The following is a 22,616-nucleotide window of genomic DNA, read 5'->3' as shown; positions in this document are numbered from 1 at the left end:
ATAAAAGTTTTTGGTATGGTTCCTCCTTTATATCACCGTAGGAATTATTCAAGCAGATGGGTTGTGTTAGGAAACACCAGGCATTAAACCACATCTGAAGATGCTCCTTTTTGTGCACCATTCAGAAATGTCTGTTGGCTTCCCGTGTATCTTGGTCTAGGCCTTTCTTTCTGAGCTTGTGATCTTTCTTTCTCCCTTTTTCTCCCTGTTTCTTTCTGTACACTTGCTTCTCCCTCCATGGCTCTCACTTGCAGGAAGAAGAAGTGGAGAAGTTTGGGGTAAGTTTGTTGGTGACCATGTTGCCCACTGCCACGTATTACTTCCATTCTACCATTCGCATTATTTCCTTTCTGTTGCTTTTTGCTTTTTGTTACCTTTTAACCCTCTTGCCAGCAGACTGATGATTGACTGAACTTGGTCTACTTTTAGCCCTGCAAAGAAAAAAAGTCACATTTTGTAGATTCTTGATAATGCTAGGAGACTTCCCTTCTACACAGTACAGAAATGTTTATTCAGAAGCATAACCAATCGGATATCTTGATTAAAAGTACAGAATATCTGATTAGTTGCTGATTTGCCATATTTTATACGCACACATGTATTTGTAACCAACACTGCCAAAATGATAGAGCAATTTATGATGTTCTGGTTTCATTAGTTCTATGGGCTTGGTAAGTGAAACGTTATGCAGAGGGTAACTCAAAGTGACAAGACTGCTTCATCCTAACGGTCCATGTGCATGGTCATCAGTTTGGACCGTCTCATACACTAACCTGCTAATTTACTGACCACAGAACATACATAGTTAACACTGTAATTTTCATCACCAAGCCGCTCACCACCAGTAACTGCAGTACAGCTAGCCATTTTTTCTGCTGCATGAGCTTATTTTTATTATATTTTTATAAATGTAATTAGTAGATAAGTTCCAGTTTGCAGTTGGAAACTGTGGCTTAGCATTTTCTGAAATTAGGTTGGTTGGGATCAGGGTGGGTAGTTGTAGCGATGGATAATTTTTTTGCTGTAATAGGTAACTGCTTTTACTAGGATCTCTAGATGTTTTTTGTATTAGCTTGACTTACTGGAATGAGGCATGTTGAGCGAAAATTTCCCCCCATAGGACCCTTGCATGACTACATTTTAATACATCGCATGACAGAGAGGAGGAGTGGTTTCATCGTTAATGGTCTTCTTTTTCCAGGTCGCTCAGTCAAGGTAGCACCAATGCAGCTGTCCTTGATGTGGCACAGACTGGCGGTCACAAAAAGCGAGTACGACGCAGCTCTTTCCTAAATGCCAAGAAGCTGTATGAGGATGCCCAGATGGCTCGCAAAGTAAAGCAGTACTTGTCCGATCTGGATCTTGAAATGGATGAAGAGAATCTACAGACGTTATCAGTGCAGTGCGAGCCAGCAACCAATACATGTAAGCAGCGTGCCACATACAGCGTAATCTGTTCATTTGGAAGTAGTTTTCGTGCCTTTTTGAGTATTGACCATGTGTGAGCAAAAGCTGGCATGTAAACCATTTTCATTGTATACAGTTCATTATTGGGTTTGGCTGTTCCCATGTTTATTCATTTAAATGTTTTATTTCATTTTTTTTTTTAGTGCCAAAAACACCTTGTGACAAGAGATCAGGGAAATCAGACACATCACCAGTAGCACCACGGGCAGCGACGCAGCAGAAACAGCAGCAGACATTAAAGCCAAATCAGGCATTGCAGGTGCCCGCTGTGTCTCTCTATCCTTCTAGAAAGAAGGTGCCAGTCAAGGATCTTCCTCCCTTCGGTTAGTGATATTGATCTAAATGATAACCCACATCGATCACTGTTATCATTATACCTTTTCATGGAGTTTCTTAGCTCCTGATGCATACATTAAAAGAAGGTTATGACAAGCGCCTAACAGTGGCATCCGTCTCCCTTAGGCTTCCGTGTTAAAACAATGTATGCATTTAAGAGAGACCTGTTTATACTGTACTCTGCGGGATGGAATAATGTAGCCTTCTATGTTATTCCCACCCTTTTTGTTTCCGGTATACTGACCTACTGTGCCAATGAAAGTCTAATGGCATGTTAAGGCTCCATTCACACCTCCGCAATTCTGTTCCGCATTTTGCGGAACGGAATTGCAGGCCCATTCATTTCTATGGGGCCGCACGATGTGCTGCCCGGATCCGGAATCGCGGATCCACACTTCCGGGTCCGCAATTCCGTTCCCCCCAAAAAATAGAACATGTCCCATTCTTGTCCGCAATTGTGGACAAGATTAGGCATTTTCTATTAAGTGCCAGCAAAATGCGGAACGCACAATGCCGGTGTCCGTATTTTGCGGATCCGCAAAACACTTACAAACGTGTGAATGGACCCTAAGTATGTGCCTCGGGGACGTTCCCAGTGCACACACTAAACATCAGGTATATATTTCTCCTGCAGGGGAAAAGTAGCATCAGATATTGGTCATTCAAACAAATACCTATCTGTGTAATACATGGACTTGCACTGTGTGCCTGATCAGCTCTTCATTGGAGCACTTGGAGGTCTGTAGCAGTGCACTCTCTATTATGTGTATATAGTGTACTCCAGTATGTTAGAATAATAATACACCTGACACTTATCAATACTACTATTACTTAGAAGAGGGTTGACAAAGCATTTTTGGAGCAAGTTAACCTATGGAACCAATAGGATTCATTAAAAGGGTTTTCCTATTGCTAGGATAATCCATCACTTTATGATCATGAGGGACCAACTTCTGGGACACGCCCTGATCTTGAAAATCTAGGGGATGCAGTGTTGGTGTATTGATGCTTCACCCTCCCTAAAAAAATAAAGCCCCTGCCCCCCATACACTGATAGAACAGTGAAGGGGATACAGTCCTACACCAGCACAACGTCTCGCTCATTCTCAGGATTGGGGGGTCCAAAAGATCAGACTCGCAGCTATCATAAAGTGATAACATTTCCTAGCTATATTCCTTCACTTCATAACATTGTAAAGCCCCTTCAGGTAGCTAGGGAACATAGGCCTCTTTTCACCCCGTTATGTCTCCTAAAATTTAAAATCTAGTAACTTTGTTAGGCCCAAATTTGTAAAGTTCCCTGTGAAGCCTCCTGTTTCCTTACACACCGATGCAGACTTCCTTACGTAACTGTTCAGTTACATTGTATGAGACTCAGACACCCCCCCCCCCCCCCCACACCCTTCTACCAGTAGATCGGGTTCTTTCATACTGATATATGTCCTCTCTAAAAGGCATCAACTCACCACAAGCGTTAAAGAAAATTCTCTCGTTATCAGAAGAAGGAAGCTTAGAACGACACAAGAAAGGGGCAGATGACACGTTATCGAATGCTTCGTCGCAGCTCTCTTCTCCACCCACCTCTCCACAGAGCTCTCCTAGAAAAGGTACTATGGCCAGATGTTCAGACTGCAGTGCGTGGGCCTCACAATTAACACTCCTGTGTAGCTGCACTATTGCTGTGCTACATACATCAACACACAGAGGACAATTGCACCCTCAGACTATTAACTCTGAGCCTCAGTACAGCAAGTTCCCAACTTGAGATTTGCGCCCCATTGACCAGACCACTTTTCCATTGTAGACCGGAATAGTATGAGTAGAGCATAGTGTTGCCTGTACACAGTGAACACAGCGCGTTTCATTTGTTAACAATTTACTTTGCAGGATACACTTTAGCAGCAAGTGGCACTGTAGATAACTTCTCCGACTCTGGACACAGCGAGATCTCTTCCCGCTCCAGTATTGTTAGCAATTCCTCATTTGACGGCATGCACCTCCATGATGATCGACGGCAGAGGCACTCAGTGAGCCTTGTGGAGACCAATCTAGGTGTGGGACGGCCCGACAGGAGAGCGGTGATGGAAGTCGACCCCAGCATAGGGTATGCCTCCGGATATACTTCTTTTATGCGTGATATGTGCTACATCAATTCTTTTTCAGGTAGCTGATAAAATGTATACATCAATAATCACACAAAGCTTTTCTAGTTATCATAGCGGGTGGCATCTGTGAAATTGAAGCGGTTTCTCATCTATGCTATTGATTTCTTAAGATGATTTATTTCTTGTCAGTGCTCTTTTACATCCCTGTGTGCATGAAATACTTCACAAGTTTATAACTCGCCATGGACGTTGTGCTGTATTTTTACTAGCGTCACTCGCAGTGTTTGGGGCAGTTCTGAGAGCGGCATCCAGGAGTGGGTGAAATAAGGCAAAGCTTTAATGAAGAAGCCACTTCTCCATACACTGCAGCACAAAATGGGGCCCCATTCTCAAGATAGATGCAGGTCCCAGAAGTGATGCCTGCATCTTTCAGACATTTATGGCATATTCCATGCCATAAATGTCTAAAGGGCAAATACTCATTCCAGTTGTAGCAATTTATCTACTCTTGACAATATAGGCGATAATTATTAAATCCAGGGGTGTCCTGTTGAGACCTCTACCAATTACAAGAACGGGACCCATACCCCACGACACCCCTAAATTGAACAGAGCAGCAGGTCACCCAAATGCCATGCCGCTCCATTCATCTCTTTGGGAGTTCCAGAAAAGAGAAGCACTGTCCTGGACTAATTTATTAAACAAAGTCCCTTTTAGGAATCCTCGGGATATTATTAATAATACATCAATGGTCTATTAGGACCAAAATCCCTGTAGGGGTCCCTAACTGAAAATAAAAATATTTTTTGTGCAAACTGTGACCTCTATGGATATAATAGAGTAATCAGAAGCATAAAAGCGGAGGTTATAGCTCAGAGAAAGTGACCTGAGTGAATCTGAGGCAGCCCTGCAAATAGATACAAGACTAGCAACATTGTTATTAATGTTCTACCGGAGTATAAAGGCTGAACGATTATAGGACCCCAGCAGGAGCGCAAAATCTGCCACTACACCGCTTGTGCTTATAAACAAGACATCAGCACGAGGATTGCAAGTGTGAATATTACCCCACAAAAATGAGTGGGAGGAACTGCACCCCATAGGGGCTACACTTAATAAAAGGCGAACGCAACTACACACTCTAATTGTGTCCCATGCAATACCTGACACTGACCATTTTAATAGGTTATTTTTCTGTAGTGTTTGTTTCTTTCAATCTTAATTTTAAACCAATAACTAATAAAAAAATATTTTTATTTTCAGTTAGGGACCCCTACAGGGATTTTGGTCCTAACTGTCCTGGACTATTTCCAAAAGTCTCACAGAAATGAATGGGACAGTAGCACTCTCTCGTACTGTTGACATCACCAGTAGTGCAATTTGCAACGTCATACTTGCCTTAGAAAATACCAGAACCCTGATTGTCAGGTCTCTCCCTACACAAAAAAAAGAGCGGTCAATGACGCCATGCAGAGAGAAACCAGATAGGAGCCACCCAATGGACACTATGCTGTGTTCTTTTTAAATTGTTTTCTCTGAAACACCACAATGTTTGATTTAAACTTTGTTTGTTATAATGAGGGATCCTATCAGTATTTCAGTTTGGACATGGTTAGATAAGCATTAATCTCCTGAGAGGATCCCTTTAAAGTGAGTCAGGTCTGTTTGGATTAGTCAGAGCCATGTAAGCCATGATGCTAGTATTAACAAAGCTAAAAGACTCTTCATTAAGATGATATACAATTTAGTGTAGATTTGGCATTCTTACTAACAGTTTTTTTTTTTCCATTCTAGTCCCTATGCACATTTGGCAGAAAGTAGAGGCTTGTATGCTGCTGCAACGGTTCTGTCTTCGCCCAGCATGGAGGAGCTCTCCCAGGACCAAGGTGATAGGGCATCACTGGATGCTGCGGACAGTGGACGTGGTAGTTGGACCTCTTGCTCTAGTGGATCTCATGACAACATACAGACTATACCACATCAGAGGAGCTGGGAGACTCTTCAATTTGGACACATTCATTACGATGGCACATCAGATGGAGCAGGTTATTGGCCATCAGGGACGCATCTAGACCAGGCCATTTTTCCTGATCATAGCACAAAGTATGGCAGACACAATCAGGGAAGAGAGGCTTTAGATCAAGCACAGTCCAGAGCAAGCTGGGCATCATCCACTGGTTACTGGGGGGAGGACTCTGAGGGCGACACTGGCACCATAAAGAGAAGAGGTGGAAAAGATGTTGCTCTTGAAGCAGAAACCAGTAGCTTAACATCCCAGTTGTCAGAGGAAGCAAAGGTTCCACCTGGGCCCACACACATAGCCGTAACGGCGTCTTCATCAAAGGGTCTTATTGGTAAGAACATGTTATATTACTTATATATTCTGGTGAATTTTAGGTTGCCAGACATATTCATTCATATGCATAGTAAGAAGGTGAATAATTAATTGGATTTATTCGCAGATGATTGAGCTGAAGAATTCCAGCTGTAGAGTCCTGAGTGTACATGAACACTAATTTACGGCAGAATTTCTGTCAATTTGATAATTCAGCTTAAATGATTATTTAGAAGCTCTTAGGAGGGCTACAAACCAAGCTCAGACAGCTTCTTTGATCAATTTCGCTGTGAAGTGGGCTGAGCAGCCTACACTATATGTTAATATATGCAGGCAGCAGAAGACAAAAGGTTAAAAATGTTTAACTTTTAGAAAATGTTTTTTAGGCCAAAATAAGTTCAAAGCAATAATAATTTTAAAAATATCCCCCATACATGCCCGTAGTCACCATCAACTGAAGCCTGTGTGCACTAGAACAAATTGTGTAACATAGAGGATGCATACACTTACCTCCGTGGTAAGTTGGTGGGTGGTTAAGCAATCCTTAACGTTCATCTGTCGTAGGCATTTTAGATGATACTGGCTGGTACAATTGTTCATAGCAGCCATACATGTTCAATTACACCGGGGCAAAATCGCCTGAACTGAAGTTTGTTATAGGAGTGTCTTCTGAAAATTTGGCCGACTTTATTCTAGACATTGATGGCATGTCCTCGGTTGGCTAAAACGATTCATCATTGTGAAATTCTACCTGATCACCTTTCATTATGGTTTAAATCATCCATTTTCATCTGATTTAGACATTTTCAGTAGATGTTGAGTGACCACTCATTAATAAAATTTAAATAACTAGCAGCTCGCGGTTAATTGACACTCGGACAACGTGGATGCTCTAGCTTTAAATTGGCTATCCGTCAAGCCAGTAATCGGGAGACTGGAAGAATAACTACTAATAAAGCTGTTACACAATATTTAAACCATATGTATTTATTACACAAATAAAATATATTTTATTAAATATAGAGACAAATATTCCATAAAAGAGTATGAATCGGTGATACCCGAGGGGCCATTCAGTTCTGGTGTAGTGATATTTTTACTGACTGAATCAATATACCAGGTAATCACTAAACCACTACCATGTGGGCCTTGTGGGTATCGCCAATTTATACCCTTGAGCAGTCATTTGATCTGTTACTCCAGTCTGTCCCATATAAATACGGGTCTGGTCCAGCCAAACATGTATGTGTTTTCAGTGGGCAGAGAGAAGAAAGCTGCTTCAAGACAGCAGACTGGCGGGTTCAGCTGACAATAGTCTAATAAGTATAGGGGCCTTTATTTGCCTGTAATTTACAGTTATTCTTTTCTAGTTGTAATGAAAGTTAGCACAGACTTCCCGTCCATCTTCTACAAAAACACAGCCTCCACAGTGTAAAGCATGGGTGACTGAGCATCAGTCTGAGAATGTGGGGGACGAGGAGCTGGATTTTTAGACTATCTCAGAGTCTCCATATTATTGATTAAAGCAGTACCCTAATAGAACTAAAAGTAGTCATACACTTCAGACAAATGTCACCAAAAGTCGGTTGACCATCTCGCACAGTGTCTGTTTTTCTTGGAGTGTACCGTAAAAAAAATTAAGATGTATATATCTGAACCTTAGATATGAGGTAGGGCTGGGCGATTACTGAGATAGGCTATAAGATAGTGGGACAAAAAAATATAGGTTAATAACGTTTTTGTTTAGTTTTTTCTTTTTTACATAAAATTAAAAAGTCCATAAAAAGTGGTTTTATTTTATAAAATTAGTAAAAATAACTTTTCCTAGTCCCCCGCAAAAATAAATGTTAATCAGTAATTTACATGTACCCCAAAAATGGTACGAGCCTCATTCTGCAAACCAGTCACCTACTACTATATTGACAGAAAAAAAGTTGTGAAAAAAAAATCTAATAAAATTATACATATTTGATATTGCAGTAATCGTACTGACCTATAACATAGAAGGAACATGCTAGTTATGCCACACAGTGCAAATTTGTGAAACGTGTAAAAAGCAATGGCGGAATTGCCTTTTATTTCCATTACAACCTCAAAAAAAGTTAGTGTACCTACCTAACCTTTTGAAAACGTTTCTAAATTCCATCAAATAATTTTTTGTCACCTACTTTATTTTTTTTTCATGTTTTACTTACAAAATAAGCAGTCAAAGTTCAGGTGTAGCATTTTGGTATCTGTATGCTCGTACACCGCTAACATGTCAGTGGTGTACAGATTCCGATGTTGGGCCGCAGTGATTGCTGTACTGGCAGGAGCACAGATCGCTGCTCCACTCTGCTAAATCCTTCAGTGGAGCCGGGCACAGGCAGGAGTAGCCATGTGTTGTGCAAATCTCCTGCCTTCACCTGGTCTGCTTTACTAAAGCCTTGCATAGCACATCGGAACAGGGTTTTTATGCAGCAATATGCTATGCAGCGCTTTTATCAGACTGCAGGCGCGGGCAGGAGTCCTGCATAGCACATGGCTGCTCCTGCCTGTGCACCGCCGCTAAACTGACAGCTGTTGAAGCGTCTGCCCACCTTAGGTTTAAAAGACTGTGCCTAAAGGCATTACTAGGTGTGTGTAGACAAGGCATTGGAGAGTTTGCATTTAGTGTTTGTTTGATTTTCTTTGTTTCGTTTCTGTTGTGACAATAATTGTCTCTTATGGTAGTGTATTGTGTTACCACAGCACGGAAGGAAGGACGATACAGAGAGCCACCACCAACACCACCAGGATATGTAGGAATTCCCATAACAGAGTTTGCTGATGGACACCCACAGTTATCTAGGAAGCCTCCAGATTACAATGTAGCTCTACAGCGCTCCAGAATGATGGCCCGAAGGAGTGAGAGTGAAGGAGCTCCAGCTACATCTCCACCTTCTCATAATCAGCCTTGTAGCAAGCCGGTCAACAAGCCACAGTGGCACAAACCGAACGAGACAGACCCACGGCTTGCTGTATATCAGACACAAGGGGTAGCGGCAAAAGATGAGGGTAAGCATCCTAGGCATTAACTACTTCTGGGTCATTGGAGAATTTCCTACACAGGTAAAGGAGTTATCCCATCACTTAAAATGATGATAAACCACTAGGATCAGTGGAATAATAAACGGGCAGACTAGATGGACCATGTGGTCTTTTATGAAGCCATTCTTCTAGATCTCTGTTTGTTTGACCTGTAGAGGGACTGTAAGGGTGGGTTCACATCACGTTTTATGCCTCGGTTTGAGGTACATGTTAGGAAAAAAAGGATACAAAAACGCAGCACACCAAGTTCTTGTATCCTGCACAGTCCGGTATAAAAAAAAGTATACTTTTTTTTTTTTTACTATGGTAAAACAACGTATATGTTTTTTAAAATAATAGAACTCTATTGGGAATGAATGGCGCTGTATGGAATCAGTCTGAAACATCTCTTTAAGGCCTCATGCACACGGCCGTGTTCCACGGGATTCCTGTTGACAGCAGGAGCGCACGGCGTCATTGGTTGCTATGACGCCGTGCTCTTCATGCCGCCGCTGCACTACAGTAATACACCCGTATAGATCATACGAGTGTATTACTGTAGTGCTTCGGCGGCATGAAGCGCATGGCATCATAGCAACCAATGACGCCGTGCGCTCCTGCTGTCAACTGGAATCCAGGCCGACATACCACGGACCGCTCTCGGACGTGGAACACGGCCGCGTGCATTCGGCCTAACATACGTTTTTAGTATACGTTAAACGGACAGGAAAAACATGATGTGAACCCATCCTAATGCACTTAGCTGCACATGGGCTGTCCAGTGGGAAAAAAAAAAAACTGTTAAGGGGATGAAGCACTACAATGCCACTCATCCTGTGGGGGTCCCAGAGGTTGTTATCCTGCCAATTGTAAAGTGATGGCATAACCTAGCTAAAGGAAAAAAAAAGTAATTTATTTTGGCGCAGAAAATGGGTCTCTTAGAGTAAAGATACCCCGCTCTCCTTATGTATGATGCAAAGTAGTAGGAACTGGATAATCTCAGTGGATTATCTACACTGTTTGTCCAGTTTTGATGTAGTACACAAATTAGGCCTATGTATTTGCTAAAGATTAAAAAAATTAAGGTGATGGGTTCTTTTTAAATGACTAAGACTTTGTTCAGATCTTGTTTTTGTCCCACTTCTAGTGGCTGCGTCATGCCTGGTGAGGGGCTGCATCAAGACTTTGGGTTTTGGGAATCTCTTCATTAGGCATACCACAGTGCATCTGTTTTATATCTGTGTTCCTTTTAAAAGTGAAGATGTGTATATGTATATATTCACGTGAACCTATATAAAGCGGACACATCTAATGGTGTTCTAGAGTGTCTTTTCATCCACTGTCCCTATCCCTATTGTGTATACATGTCTTTGGTATCATTCTTATTTTCGTCTGTCTTCTCCTCTTGCAGACGATGAGCAAGTGTCAGCCGTATGAGGTCAAGACCTTGTCCCGTTCTAGGATGAGTCACCTGAAATGGAGAGCACAAGAAGATACCCTATGTAACTGGAGTCCTTGGAAGCGTTTCCTCCTCCTCTGCCTTATAAGCAGCACTGGGCATCTTATATCCTTCTGTTCTACTCCTTGGCATGTGAAATACTGTGAAGACCTCACCATGGCACTTTTCGTCCTCTTCGAGCTGTGTTGCTTGAGATGTAGACTGTGCAGGAAGCTGTGATCTGATGGTAGCTGGCTGAATCTTGCACAGTATCATTCCAAACCTGTCAGTCACCACATCAGCAATGACTTCTATTGCACTTTCATGCCTGGATGGTGTCTTTTAGTTTTTTTAGATCTCAGTTTTAACTTTTAGTCAAATCTAGCTTTGTCTACTGTTTGTATGGCAAGCTAGTCATGTGCTTCTTCTATCGGCCATTTTTAACTTCAGCTGAGATTGCATTTCAATAGTCTCTGTACACAGTTTTTTTTGCTTTTGTTCTGTTTACAGTACTGTTACAACACGACCCCGGCGTGGGCGCTCCTTTGTCATGGAAGGGACACGCTTTAAGTTTGGAGACCTTATTTGTTACATCAGGATATTTACAGTGTTATTTCACACCTAAGTTATGACTTATTTTTTATGTTTATATAGAGATTTTTAATTGGAAAAAAAGAACTGGATTATATAAAAGTAATGGCAGCTTGGGACATTCATCTGATGCTACTAGGTGTAATACTGAGCAGATCTGTAGCTTTTTCATCATCCAAATCAATCTGTTCATCGACCATTGTCATTAGGCTATCCCTAGCCATGCAGCACATTCATGTCTATGGGATGCGGACTGTGGGATACTGCACTTGTAGAGAAGACTAATGTGTAGCATTCGTCTGCTCACAGCTGCTATTTTACACTTTCATGACTGAAATCGCCATCTTCTCCCTTTGCACAGACTCCGGATACCTGAAGGCTGCCAATCCGAGTAATACTCCTGTGTGAGGAATTTATGATCTTGGATTATTATTATGGTTGTTGTTTTTTTTTTTCTATTTGATCTAAACTGATCATATTGATCAGTGGTTAACCATGTATATGTATACAACGTAAATCAAGGAAAGAAATGACAGTGTTTTTTTTCACTGTTTAGGATGACAACAGTGCTTTATTTAATGCTCCTCTACCCTGTTATCATGGCTTTTGTCTACTTCCCCTCTATATCACATTGTCAGTTATGCCTATGTAATTTTACATGTAATATGCATTTATTTGCCAGCTTTTTCCTGTAGGTGATGGACCTGCTGCGTAGAGGCAGACAAGAAGGCCAGAACTCTCTCACATTGCACAACAGTTCGAAGCATCATGTAACGGTAGATTCTAGGACTGGTAACCTCAGTTCGCTCTGTGATGTCAAGTGCAGAATGTACAACTAACTGGTGATTTCATCATGCTTTTGATACTACTTGTACCTGTATGTCTTTTAGAAAGACATTGGTAGAGTCTGTATCCCTTTTGTATTTTTAATACAATAATTGTACATATTGGTTATATTTTTGTTGAAAATGGTAGAAATGTACTATGTTTATGCTTCTACATCCAGTTTGTATGAAGCTGGAGAATAAATAAATATTATAACAGTTTCTGGTGACTGGTTCCTCCACTGGTTTATTATACAGCCGCTTAAAGGGCATCCGTCAGGCGTCAGCAGATTTGTACCTATGGCACTGGCTGACCTGTTACATGTGAGCTGGGCAGCTGAAGGCATCTTTGTGGGTCCCATGTTCATATGTGCCCGCATTGCTGAGAAAAATGATGCTTTACTATATGCAAATGAGCCTCTAGGAGCAACGAGGGCGTTGCCATTGATTGACAGGGCAGTGAAAACATAATGCCCGGCCCTGTCAATCAAAGTGGAGAGGGCACGGCAGTTGCTGACAGAGCTGAGCCTCTAGGAGTAATGGTAACGCCCCGTTGCTCATAGAGATAATTTGCATATATTAAAGCATCGGGTTCTCTGTGTTGGATGTCAGACTATCAGAGTTTTGGTATTCCTGGACTAACTTAGCATAGAGTTCTAATAAGGTCATGTCTGAGGCAATGGTTACCCTTAGTACTCCAACCCATTGTTCTCCTTGGCACCGGCTATCATTTCCACATAACAAACATAGGAAGCTTAAATCCGGTCCCCTAGAAAGTTAGCACTCCAATGGGCAAGTTCTTGTCTTCATTTCATATCTATCCGCTACATATACATAGGTTGTCTATGACCAGATGCATAGTTGAAGTTGTCATAGCGTAACCTGACCTATATAATATACATAATATATCGGACAAGTTATAAAAAACCAAGTCTGTGCAAAATAGGGCTATTTAACTGTTTTGAGCTTATTTTTGTAAAAATGTTTGGATGTTTTGCATTTTTACACAGCTCACTAAATTTTGAAAAATGAGCAGTAAATTGGGCACAGTTAGGCCTCTTTCACACGAACGTGTGCGCTCCGTGGCCGTATTGCGGACCCGCAATACACGTGCCATTCACTTGAATGGGTCCGCAAATCCGGAAATGCAGAACGAAACCCTAAGGAGTGCTTCCGTGGGGTATCGTCCCGTATTTTCGTTCCGCAAAAAATAGAACATGTCCTATCTTTTCGTGAAATGGGCGAATCGCGGACCCATTAAAGTGATCGGGTCCACGATCTGCTGCGGCTGCCCCACGGTTGGTGTTCATGCATTGCCGCCCGCAGCACGGCCACAGGGCGCACACGTTCGTGTGCAAGAGGCCTTAGCCTGTTGAGATGATATAAGCCAGATTCATCAACTGCAACTATTTAAAAAGTTACAAAAATTGTCTTGATCTTACTCCAGTAAAGGGGTGATGTAGAAAGTGGCGTAAGATCTCAAGATAGAAGTGAGACTTAAGGCCGCACCAAATTTATCAAAAATTGTACAATATTTGATAAATTTGATCTAATGTATAGCAGTACAGACTCCTGTAGAATGGAGTACTCCATGTATGTACTATATTATGTAATTGGCAATAAATCCTGTTGTGTGAAAAACTGCAACAGGTTCTAGAAAACTCTGCTCCCTGATAAGCCTTCATTCTGCCACTTCTCTGTCCCCTGGGTATGCTGTCAATGTCCCCTGTGTCACCACTCTGCCCCCTTATGCACATTATGCAAAAAAAACAGTGTGCTCTGGAAAACGGTTATTGGACATTTCTTTCATTTTTCATAAAACCTTAAAATACAAATATCATTTGCAGATTAATAATCCTCCCAGGACCCAAGGCATAGACCCCTTTCCTTGTGTTGCTTTATAGTTTTTATATATATTTTTTTTTATAGTTATACAGGTCCTTCTAAAAAAAATAGCATATTGTGATAAAGTTCATTATTTTCTGTAATGTACTGATAAACATTAGACTTTCATATATTTTAGATTCATTACACACCAACTGAAGTAGTTCAAGCCTTTTATTGTTTTAATATTGATGATTTTGGCATACAGCTCATGAAAACCCAAATTTCCTATCTAAAAAAATTAGCATATCATGAAAAGGTTCTCTAAACGAGCTATTAACCTAATCATCTGAATCAACTAATTAACTCTAAACACCTGCAAAAGATTCCTGAGGCTTTTAAAAACTCCCAGCCTGGTTCATTACTCAAAACCGCAATCATGGGTAAGACTGCCGACCTGACTGCTGTCCAGAAGGCCATCATTGACACCCTCAAGCAAGAGGGTAAGACACAGAAAGAAATTTCTAAACGAATAGGCTGTTCCCAGAGTGCTGTATCAAGGCACCTCAGTGGGAAGTCTGTGGGAAGGAAAAAGTGTGGCAGAAAACGCTGCACAACGAGAAGAGGTGACCGGACCCTGAGGAAGATTGTAGAGACTGACCGATTCCAGACCTTGGGGGACCTGCGGAAGCAGTGGACTGAGTCTGGAGTAGAAACATCCAGAGCCCCCGTGTACAGGCGTGTGCAGGAAATGGGCTACAGGTGCCGCATTCCCCAGAAACAGCGGCAGAAGCGCCTGACCTGGGCTACAGAGAAGCAGCACTGGACTGTTGCATGCCATTCGGAAATCAAGGTGCCAGAGTCTGGAGGAAGACTGGGGAGAGGGAAATGCCAAAATGCCTGAAGTCCAGTGTCAGTACCCACAGTCAGTGATGGTCCGGGGTGCCATGTCAGCTGCTGGTGTTGGTCCACTGGGTTTTATCAAGGGCAGGGTCAATGCAGCTAGCTATCAGGAGATTTTGGAGCACTTCATGCTTCCATCTGCTGAAAAGCTTTATGGAGATGAAGATTTCATTTTTCAGCACGACCTGGCACCTGCTCACAGTGCCAAAACCACTGGTAAATGGTTTACTGACCATGGTATTACTGTGTTCAATTGGCCTGCCAACTCTCCTGACCTGAACCCCATAGAGAATCTGTGGGATATTGGGAAGAGAAAGTTGAGAGACGCAAGACCCAACACTCTGGATGAGCTTAAGGCCGCTATCGAAGCCTCCTGGGCCTCCATAACACCTCAGCAGTGCCACAGGCTGATTGCCTCCATGCCACGCCGCATTGAAGCAGTCATTTCTGCAAAAGGATTCCCGACCAAGTATTGAGTGCATAACTGAACATCATTATTTGAAGGTTGACTTTTTTTGTATTAAAAACACTTTTCTTTTATTGGTCGGATAAAATATGCAAATTTTTTTAGATAGGAAATTTGGGTTTTCATGAGCTGTATGCCAAAATCATCAATATTAAAACAATAAAAGGCTTGAACTACTTCAGTTGTGTGTAATGAATCAAAAATATATGAAAGTCTAATGTTTATGAGTACATTACAGAAAATAATGAACTTTATCACAATATGCAATTTTTTTTAGAAGGACCTGTACATTTTTAGTCCCCCCCCCTCCCCCCAATATCATTATACTGTATCCACACATTGACCTCCAGATAGTGATAGACCCCTTTCCACACTTGCAACTCCCTACTCAGAATGCTTCTTCCTGTAGCAGAGGAGTAGCGAAGGAAGAGTATTGAGCAGTGGACTCCTGCATTAAAAAAATGAAAACATGACCATAGCAATCAATAAGAGCTTGGCTTTCATTTCTTAAACTGCTGTAGTAAAATGAAAGCTATGTTGTAATTGGTTGCTATGGGCAACAAACAGTTTTTATATTACACAATTTCAATAAATCTGTTCCACTAAATGCAGTTTACATGTGAAACAGCACATTTATTAGAATAGTCCATGCAAGGAGATTAGAAGCAGACTGAAAAGCCATGCCTCGGCAGTTATCACTATATGTCTACTTCAACCTGTTGTGGAACGGCTAACATGGTTGCACCTCAATCAATTGGAGAAGAAGCGAGTCATTTGCAACACTACTTGCAGAACATAATCTTGCTAATATATAGTGATTAGTGGAGGTTCACCATAATACAGATATGGCCTTCCTCACCTTTGTTCTTGACTTAACATCTCCCAAGACGACCACTATTTAAAAACTTGATTTTGCAATACTCTATCATGAGATCTATTTTTTGGATGCGTCTGTGTGTGGCCACCCAGTGGTTGTGATATAAGTTGCTGCCTCTTATGGATTTCCTGGCATGTGGTGGTATTGTATTGAATTTGAAATGGGAGTCCTTAAAGGGGTTTTCCGGGAATTAAGAAAATGAAAATATGTAAATATTAATTTATTATAAATATATTCCCAAATGCCTTTCATCAGTTATAATGGCATCATGTTGTCTGGGGAGCAATGATTAGGAGAAACAAAATGTCCACTGTCCTATTTCATAGAGAACCTGTCTTAGGCCTCATGCACACGACCGTTGTTTGGGTCCGCATTCGAGCCGCCGTTTGTGTACCCATCCACAAAAGATACGGACAGCACACAGAGCATTCATTTCTCCGTTCCGTAGCCCCGCTAAAAAAAATAGAACATGTCCTATTCTTGTCAGTTTTGCGGACAAGAATAGACATTTCTACAATGGGCTGCCCGTTTCGCAAATTGCGGAAGGCACACGGGCAGCTTCCGTTTTTTGTGGATCTGTGGTTTGCGGACCGCAAAAAACGGAACGGTCGTGTACATGAGGCCTTAATCACCCAGCAGGACAAGTTACGGTACTTCACAACACTGAGGTAAAGAGCTACCTCATCCTCTCTGCTTTGCTTGTCGGGGATTATGATCCTGAATACAGTTTAATATGATATTTAGCTGAATCTTTGTGGGAATAGAGTTCATGAGGAGACATGAAGTACAGAAAAGATGGACAGGACAGACTGTGGTAATAACTGGGGTAATGTGGGGCTGTGGTAATGTAGACTGCATACAAGTGCTGCTACTGATTAGCCACATCTGCTTATGAACTAAATTCCAACAGAGATTCAGCTAAAGATCTTATCATCTGTATTCAGGATCATAATCCCCAACAGGTAGAGCAGAGAGGAGGACGAGGCAGCTCTTTATCTTAGTGTTGTGAAGTAACTTATCCTGCTGTGTGATTAGGACAGGTTTTGTGCGTACTAATAGGACAGCGGCCATTTTGTTTCTCATAAGGATTGCTCCCCAGACAAAACGAGCCATTATAACTAATATAAAGTATTTGGGAATATATTTATAATGAAGTAATATTTAAGTATTTTCATTTTCTTAATTCCCAGAGAACCCCTTCAACCAAATTCAAGAAAAGCTCACAGTGCATCTACAATAACCTGTGGAACATCCAGGTACTAGCATATGACTAAGAATTGTTCAGACCTGCCGATGGACCTCAGGTTTATTGTTTACAAATGCATATCTGTATGTTTTTACATCTGCATGTGAATAAGATTGCTTAAATTCTACCCATTCCAATGTATTGTATTTTTTTTTTTTTACTTTTATTTTTGTTCACTTTGCATCACAAAATAAAAGATAATCTACTTGTAACATAAAGAAAAAGGAGAAAAAAAGAATCAAACCCAGGCAAAAAAATAAAAAAAATCAGGCAGTCTTAGTATTATATAACACAATTTTATAGTCCAGGTGGGGCTGAATTCGACCTCCTTTCCCATCTTGTGTTAAAAAAAAAAAAAAAAAAAAAAAAGCCCCAGCAGTGTCGTTGCGGGGGCTCTGATCGTTTACCATGGCAGCCAGGAGGCTTCTGAAGGCCTGGCTGCTATAGTAACCTCCCTGCTGCTGTGTGTACTATGCACAGGGCAGCAGGGAGAGTGTGAAGTCCTATTCACCCTAATAGACCTCTACTGCGTTTCGCCTTATTTATTTATTTTTTCCCCTTCTTTATTTATTTTTGTCACCTTTCCCCACCAAAAAATATGATAGGACTGTTCGATTATGGGCCGAACGTTCCATAAAATGCATGCAGCTTTTTTTGGCATTTTATTTTTTTCGCATGGTATCGAGTATCGCAATACTTTTTTATGGTATCGAAACCAAATCAAAACAACCCTAATGCTAACTCTGTAAGTTTAATGCACATTTATGGTACAAATTCCACACCAAAGATCCACATGAATGGATCTTTTCAAATCCGTAATGGATGCAATGCTTCTAGACATCCACAGCTTAAGAATCTGCATCTTGGCACACATTAAGGCTCTCACTAAGCCTACATTCACACGACCGTAGTGTTTGGCAGTCTGAAAATTGGACAGCACACAGTGTTTTGTCCGGATCTTTTGCGGCCTTGATATGCACTTGTTAGTATACCAATAAGAGGATAAAGTGGAATTGCAATCTAGAAACATAGAATGTGTCGGCAGATAACCATTTGGCCCATCTAGTCTGCCCAATATACTGAATACCATGAATAGCCCTTGGCCCTATCTTATATGAAGGATGGCCTTATGCCTACAGTTGCAAGAAAAAGTATGTGAACCCTTTGGAATGATATGGATTTCTGCACAAATTGGTCATAAAATGGGATCTGATCTTCATCGAAGTCACAACAATAGACAATCACAGTCTGCTTAAACTAATAACACACAAAGAATTAAATGTTACCATGTTTTTATTAAACAGAATGTAAACATTCACAGTGCAGGTGGAAAAAGTATGTGAACCCTTGGATTTAATAACTGGTTAAACCTCCTTTGGCAGCAATAACCAACCAAATGTTTCCTGTAGTTGCAGATCAGACGTGCACCACGGTCAGGAGTAATTCTTGACCATTCCTCTTTACAGAACTGTTCAGTTCAGCAATATTCTTGGGATGTCTGGTGTGAATCACTTTCTTGAGGTCATGCCACAGCATCTCAATCGGGTTGAGGTCAGGACTCTGACTGGGCCACTCCAGAAGACGGCGTATTTTCTTCTGTTTAAGCCATTCTGTTGTTGATTTACTTCTATGCTTTGGGTCATTGTCCTATTGCAACACCCATCTTCTGTTGAGCTTCAGCTGGTGGACAGATGGCCTTAAGTTCTCCTGCAAAATGTCTTGATAAACTTGGGAATTCATTTTTCCTTCAATGATAGCAATCCAGGCCCTGACGCAGCAAAGCTGCCCCAAACCATGATGCCCCCACCACCATACTTCACAGTTGGGATGAGGTTTTGATGTTGGTGTGCTGTGCCTTTTTTTCTCCACACATAGTGGTGTGTTTCTCCCAAACAACTCAACTTTGGTTTCACAGAATATTCTGCCAGTACTGCTATGGAACCTCCAGGTGCTCTTGTGCAAACTGTAAACGTGCAGCAATGTTTTTTTTGGACAGCAGTGGCTTCCTCCGTGGTATCCTCCCATGAAATCCATTCTTGTTAAGTGTTTTACGTATCGTAGATTCGCTAACAGGGATGTAAGCATATGCCAGAGACCTTTATAATTCTTTAGCTGACACTCTAGGATTCTTCTTTACCTCATTGAGCAGTTTGCGCTGTGCTCTTACAGTCATCTTTACAGGACAGACACTCCTAGGGAGAGCAGCAGCAGGGCTGAACTTTCTCCATTTATAGACAATTTGTCTTACCCTGGACTGATGAACAGCAAGGCTTTTGGAGATACTTTTATAACCCTTTCCAGCTTTATGCAAGTCAACAATTCTTAATCGTAGGTCTTCTGAGAGCTCTTTTGTGAGAGGCATCAATCACATCAAGCAATGATTCCTGTGAAAAGCAAACCCAGAACTGGTGTGTGTTTTTTTATAGGGCAGGGCAGCTGTAACTGAAAGGCTTTGGACCTTTCTGGACCTCTACGACAACCTTGGTTTGAGACACTGACGTCAGGAGAGATGTTTCTCAGTTGGCAATAACAGACACACACACAGGCAGTCACTGAGAAACACTCAAATTTTATTATGCTTTTGCTTGGCCTCATATAGGCAGCAGAAAAGTTTGTACAACAACAGCGTTAAACCAATCAAAAAATGATAAACATTGACGCCCATACAGATATTATCGGAACATCCTTTTATGGGTATGTAATACGTCACATATAAGAATGTACGTAGTTGTGCCGAATGACCCTGAGTGAGCGGGGGGGGGGGGGGGGGGAGATATTATAACAATTACATGGAGTCACATTTGCCTTCACTAACCAACACCTCCAATCTCCTCTCATTGATTGGACTCCAGTTGGCTGACACCTACTCCAATTAGCTCTTGAAGATCATTAGTCTAGGGGTTCACATACTTTTTCCATCTGCACTGTGAATGTTTACATGGTGTGTTCAAAAAAAACATGGTAACATTTAATTCTTTGTGTGTTATTAGTTTAAGCAGACTGTGATGGTCTATTGTTGTGACTTAGATGAAGATCAGATCACATTTTATGACCAATTTGTGCAGAAATCCATATCATTCCAAAGGGTTCACATACTTCTTCTTGCAACTGTATCCCATGCATGCTATAACTCCTTCACTGTATTTGCAGCTACCACTTCTGCAGGAAGGCTATTCCATGCATACACTACTCTCTCAGTAAAGTAATACTTCCTGATATTACTTTTAAACTATTACTTTTAGTAGCTGATACCTGTAGGCTGTTCAGGCATGCTGGGAGTTGTAGTTTTGCAACAGCTGGAGGGACGCAGGTTGAGCATGCCTGATCTAAATAATGCAGAGATGGCCAGCCCGTATTGTTGTTTCAGTACCCCAAATGAAATAGCCCCCCAGAAATCTATCACTTGAGCAATTCTGGTAATACCAAATTTAATCCAGAATTGTGGATCCAGTTTGGGTGGGTGGGTGGTAAATATATGTAACCATTATGTGTTTTTTTTTGTTTTGTTTTTTTCTGTAATATGAGTATTTAATATAAAAGATGACCAGGCCTATTTTTGTAAATCTAACATGTCACTTTATGTGGAAAATTTTTTGGAATAGTTTTACTTACCTAACTGATTCTGAGACAGAGTTTTCTGGTGACACATTGTACTTGGGTCAATATATTTTTTATTTACAGAAAATGTGGAAGGATTCAGAATTTTCTACATTTTAATTTCTCTACTTTTAATACAGATGGTAATAACTCGTGTAAAAGAGGAGAGAATATTTAAAAGAAGAAAAACTGCTACAAGAGGACATCGTTTTAAATTAGAGCGGCAGAGGGTTAAAAGTAATATCAGGAAGTATTACTTTACTGAGAGAGTAGTGGATGCATGGAATAGCCTTCCTGCAGAAGTGGTAGCGGCAAATACAGTGGAGGAGTTTAAGCATGCACGGGATAGGCATAAGGCCATCCTTCATATAAGATAGGGCCAGGGGCTATCCATAGTATTTAGTATATTGGGCAGACTAGATGGGCCAAATGGTTCTTATATGCCGACACATTCTATGTTTCTATGTCTACTTGGGATAATATTTATAAATATCATTTTTTTATTTATTTTTTTAAGGATGTTAGAAGGTTTAGAATTTTAGAAGCAGTTTTTCAAATTTTCAAAAAAAAATCCAAAACCAATTTTTAAGCACCAATTCAGGCACAAAATGATTTTGAGGGGCTTACATAATCAACCATGCATAAATGACCCTATTTTAGAAACTACACCCCTCAAATTCTTCAAAACTGATTTACAAACTTTAACCCTTGATGTGTTCCACAAGAGTTAAAGGAAAATGGAGGTAACATTTCAAAATGTATTTTTTTCGCAGTTTTTTTTATGTTCATCCAACACAGAAAAATAAATCTTAAAGAGGACCTTTCACGTTTTTTTTAATTCAGGATAAATACCTTTTGCCTGCTGGGTTCCCCCTGCTGATGATGCCACCCTGCCTGGTCCTGCGCCCCACTGTGCCCCTCCCCCGCTGGTTTCACGCTCAGTATGCTAATACCGAGCATCGGTACAGGGAGGAGACACCTGGGTTTCTAAATAGATGTCTCCTTCTCCCTGGCTGTGCCGCGATCCAATCACTGCGGAGAACATCACAGCCAGGGGAAAGGAGACGTGGGGCACAGCGGGGCGCAGTAGCTATATTTATTTAAAAAAAAAAAAAAACAGGCAGGGTGGCAGCGTCAGCAGGGGGTTCCCTGCAGGCAAAGGTATTTATCTTGAATATAAAAAAAAAAGTGAAAGGTCCTCTTTAAGATTTGTTACCCTGATTTTGAAGTTTACAAAAACACCCCATATGTGGTTGTAAACTGCTCTATGGGCACATGGTAGTGGTCAGAAAGGAAGGAGCGCCATAAGGTTTTTGGAGGGCAGATTTTGTTAATGTTTTTTGGGTCCATGTTGTATTTGAAAAGAGCCTGAGGTAGCCCTACAGTGGAAAGCCCCAAAAGTGACCCCATTATGGAAACCACCGCCATCAAGGAATTTGGTAAGGGGTGTACTGAGCACTTTGACCTCACAGGCATTTTACGTCATTTAGAATCAATTGGCTGTGAAAATGAAACATTTAATTTCTTCCAATAAAATGTTGCTTTAGCCCCAAATTTTT

The 22,616-nt window shown here is 41.2% G+C and overlaps 1 protein-coding gene across 13 annotated transcripts in view; it reads left to right on the top strand.

Moving 5' to 3' along the window:
• RAPGEF2 (Rap guanine nucleotide exchange factor 2) overlaps positions 1 to 12,366 on the top strand; it is a 246,713-nt gene extending 234,347 nt beyond the window's left edge. For 7 of the 13 annotated variants that reach the window (XM_044299958.1, XM_044299938.1, XM_044299912.1 and 4 more), the window contains 8 exons: positions 255 to 278; positions 1,202 to 1,425; positions 1,611 to 1,790; positions 3,258 to 3,410; positions 3,691 to 3,907; positions 5,703 to 6,262; positions 8,956 to 9,279; positions 10,703 to 12,366. In XM_044299958.1, coding sequence (XP_044155893.1) covers positions 255 to 278; positions 1,202 to 1,425; positions 1,611 to 1,790; positions 3,258 to 3,410; positions 3,691 to 3,907; positions 5,703 to 6,262; positions 8,956 to 9,279; positions 10,703 to 10,728 — 1,708 coding nt within the window. In that variant the 3' untranslated portion in view covers positions 10,729 to 12,366. The remainder of the gene's footprint in view (positions 1 to 254; positions 279 to 1,201; positions 1,426 to 1,610; positions 1,791 to 3,257; positions 3,411 to 3,690; positions 3,908 to 5,702; positions 6,263 to 8,955; positions 9,280 to 10,702) is intronic. The other 6 variants (XM_044299967.1, XM_044299951.1, XM_044299919.1 and 3 more) reach the window with 4 other exon arrangements.
• Positions 12,367 to 22,616: the final 10,250 nt, after the last annotated feature.

Source organism: Bufo gargarizans, chromosome 1 (genome assembly GCF_014858855.1).
Source record: "Bufo gargarizans isolate SCDJY-AF-19 chromosome 1, ASM1485885v1, whole genome shotgun sequence".
Taxonomy (NCBI): Eukaryota; Metazoa; Chordata; class Amphibia; order Anura; family Bufonidae; genus Bufo; species Bufo gargarizans.
The sequence above is the reverse complement of the archived record's forward strand: the minus strand, read 5'-3'. Positions and strand labels throughout refer to the sequence as shown.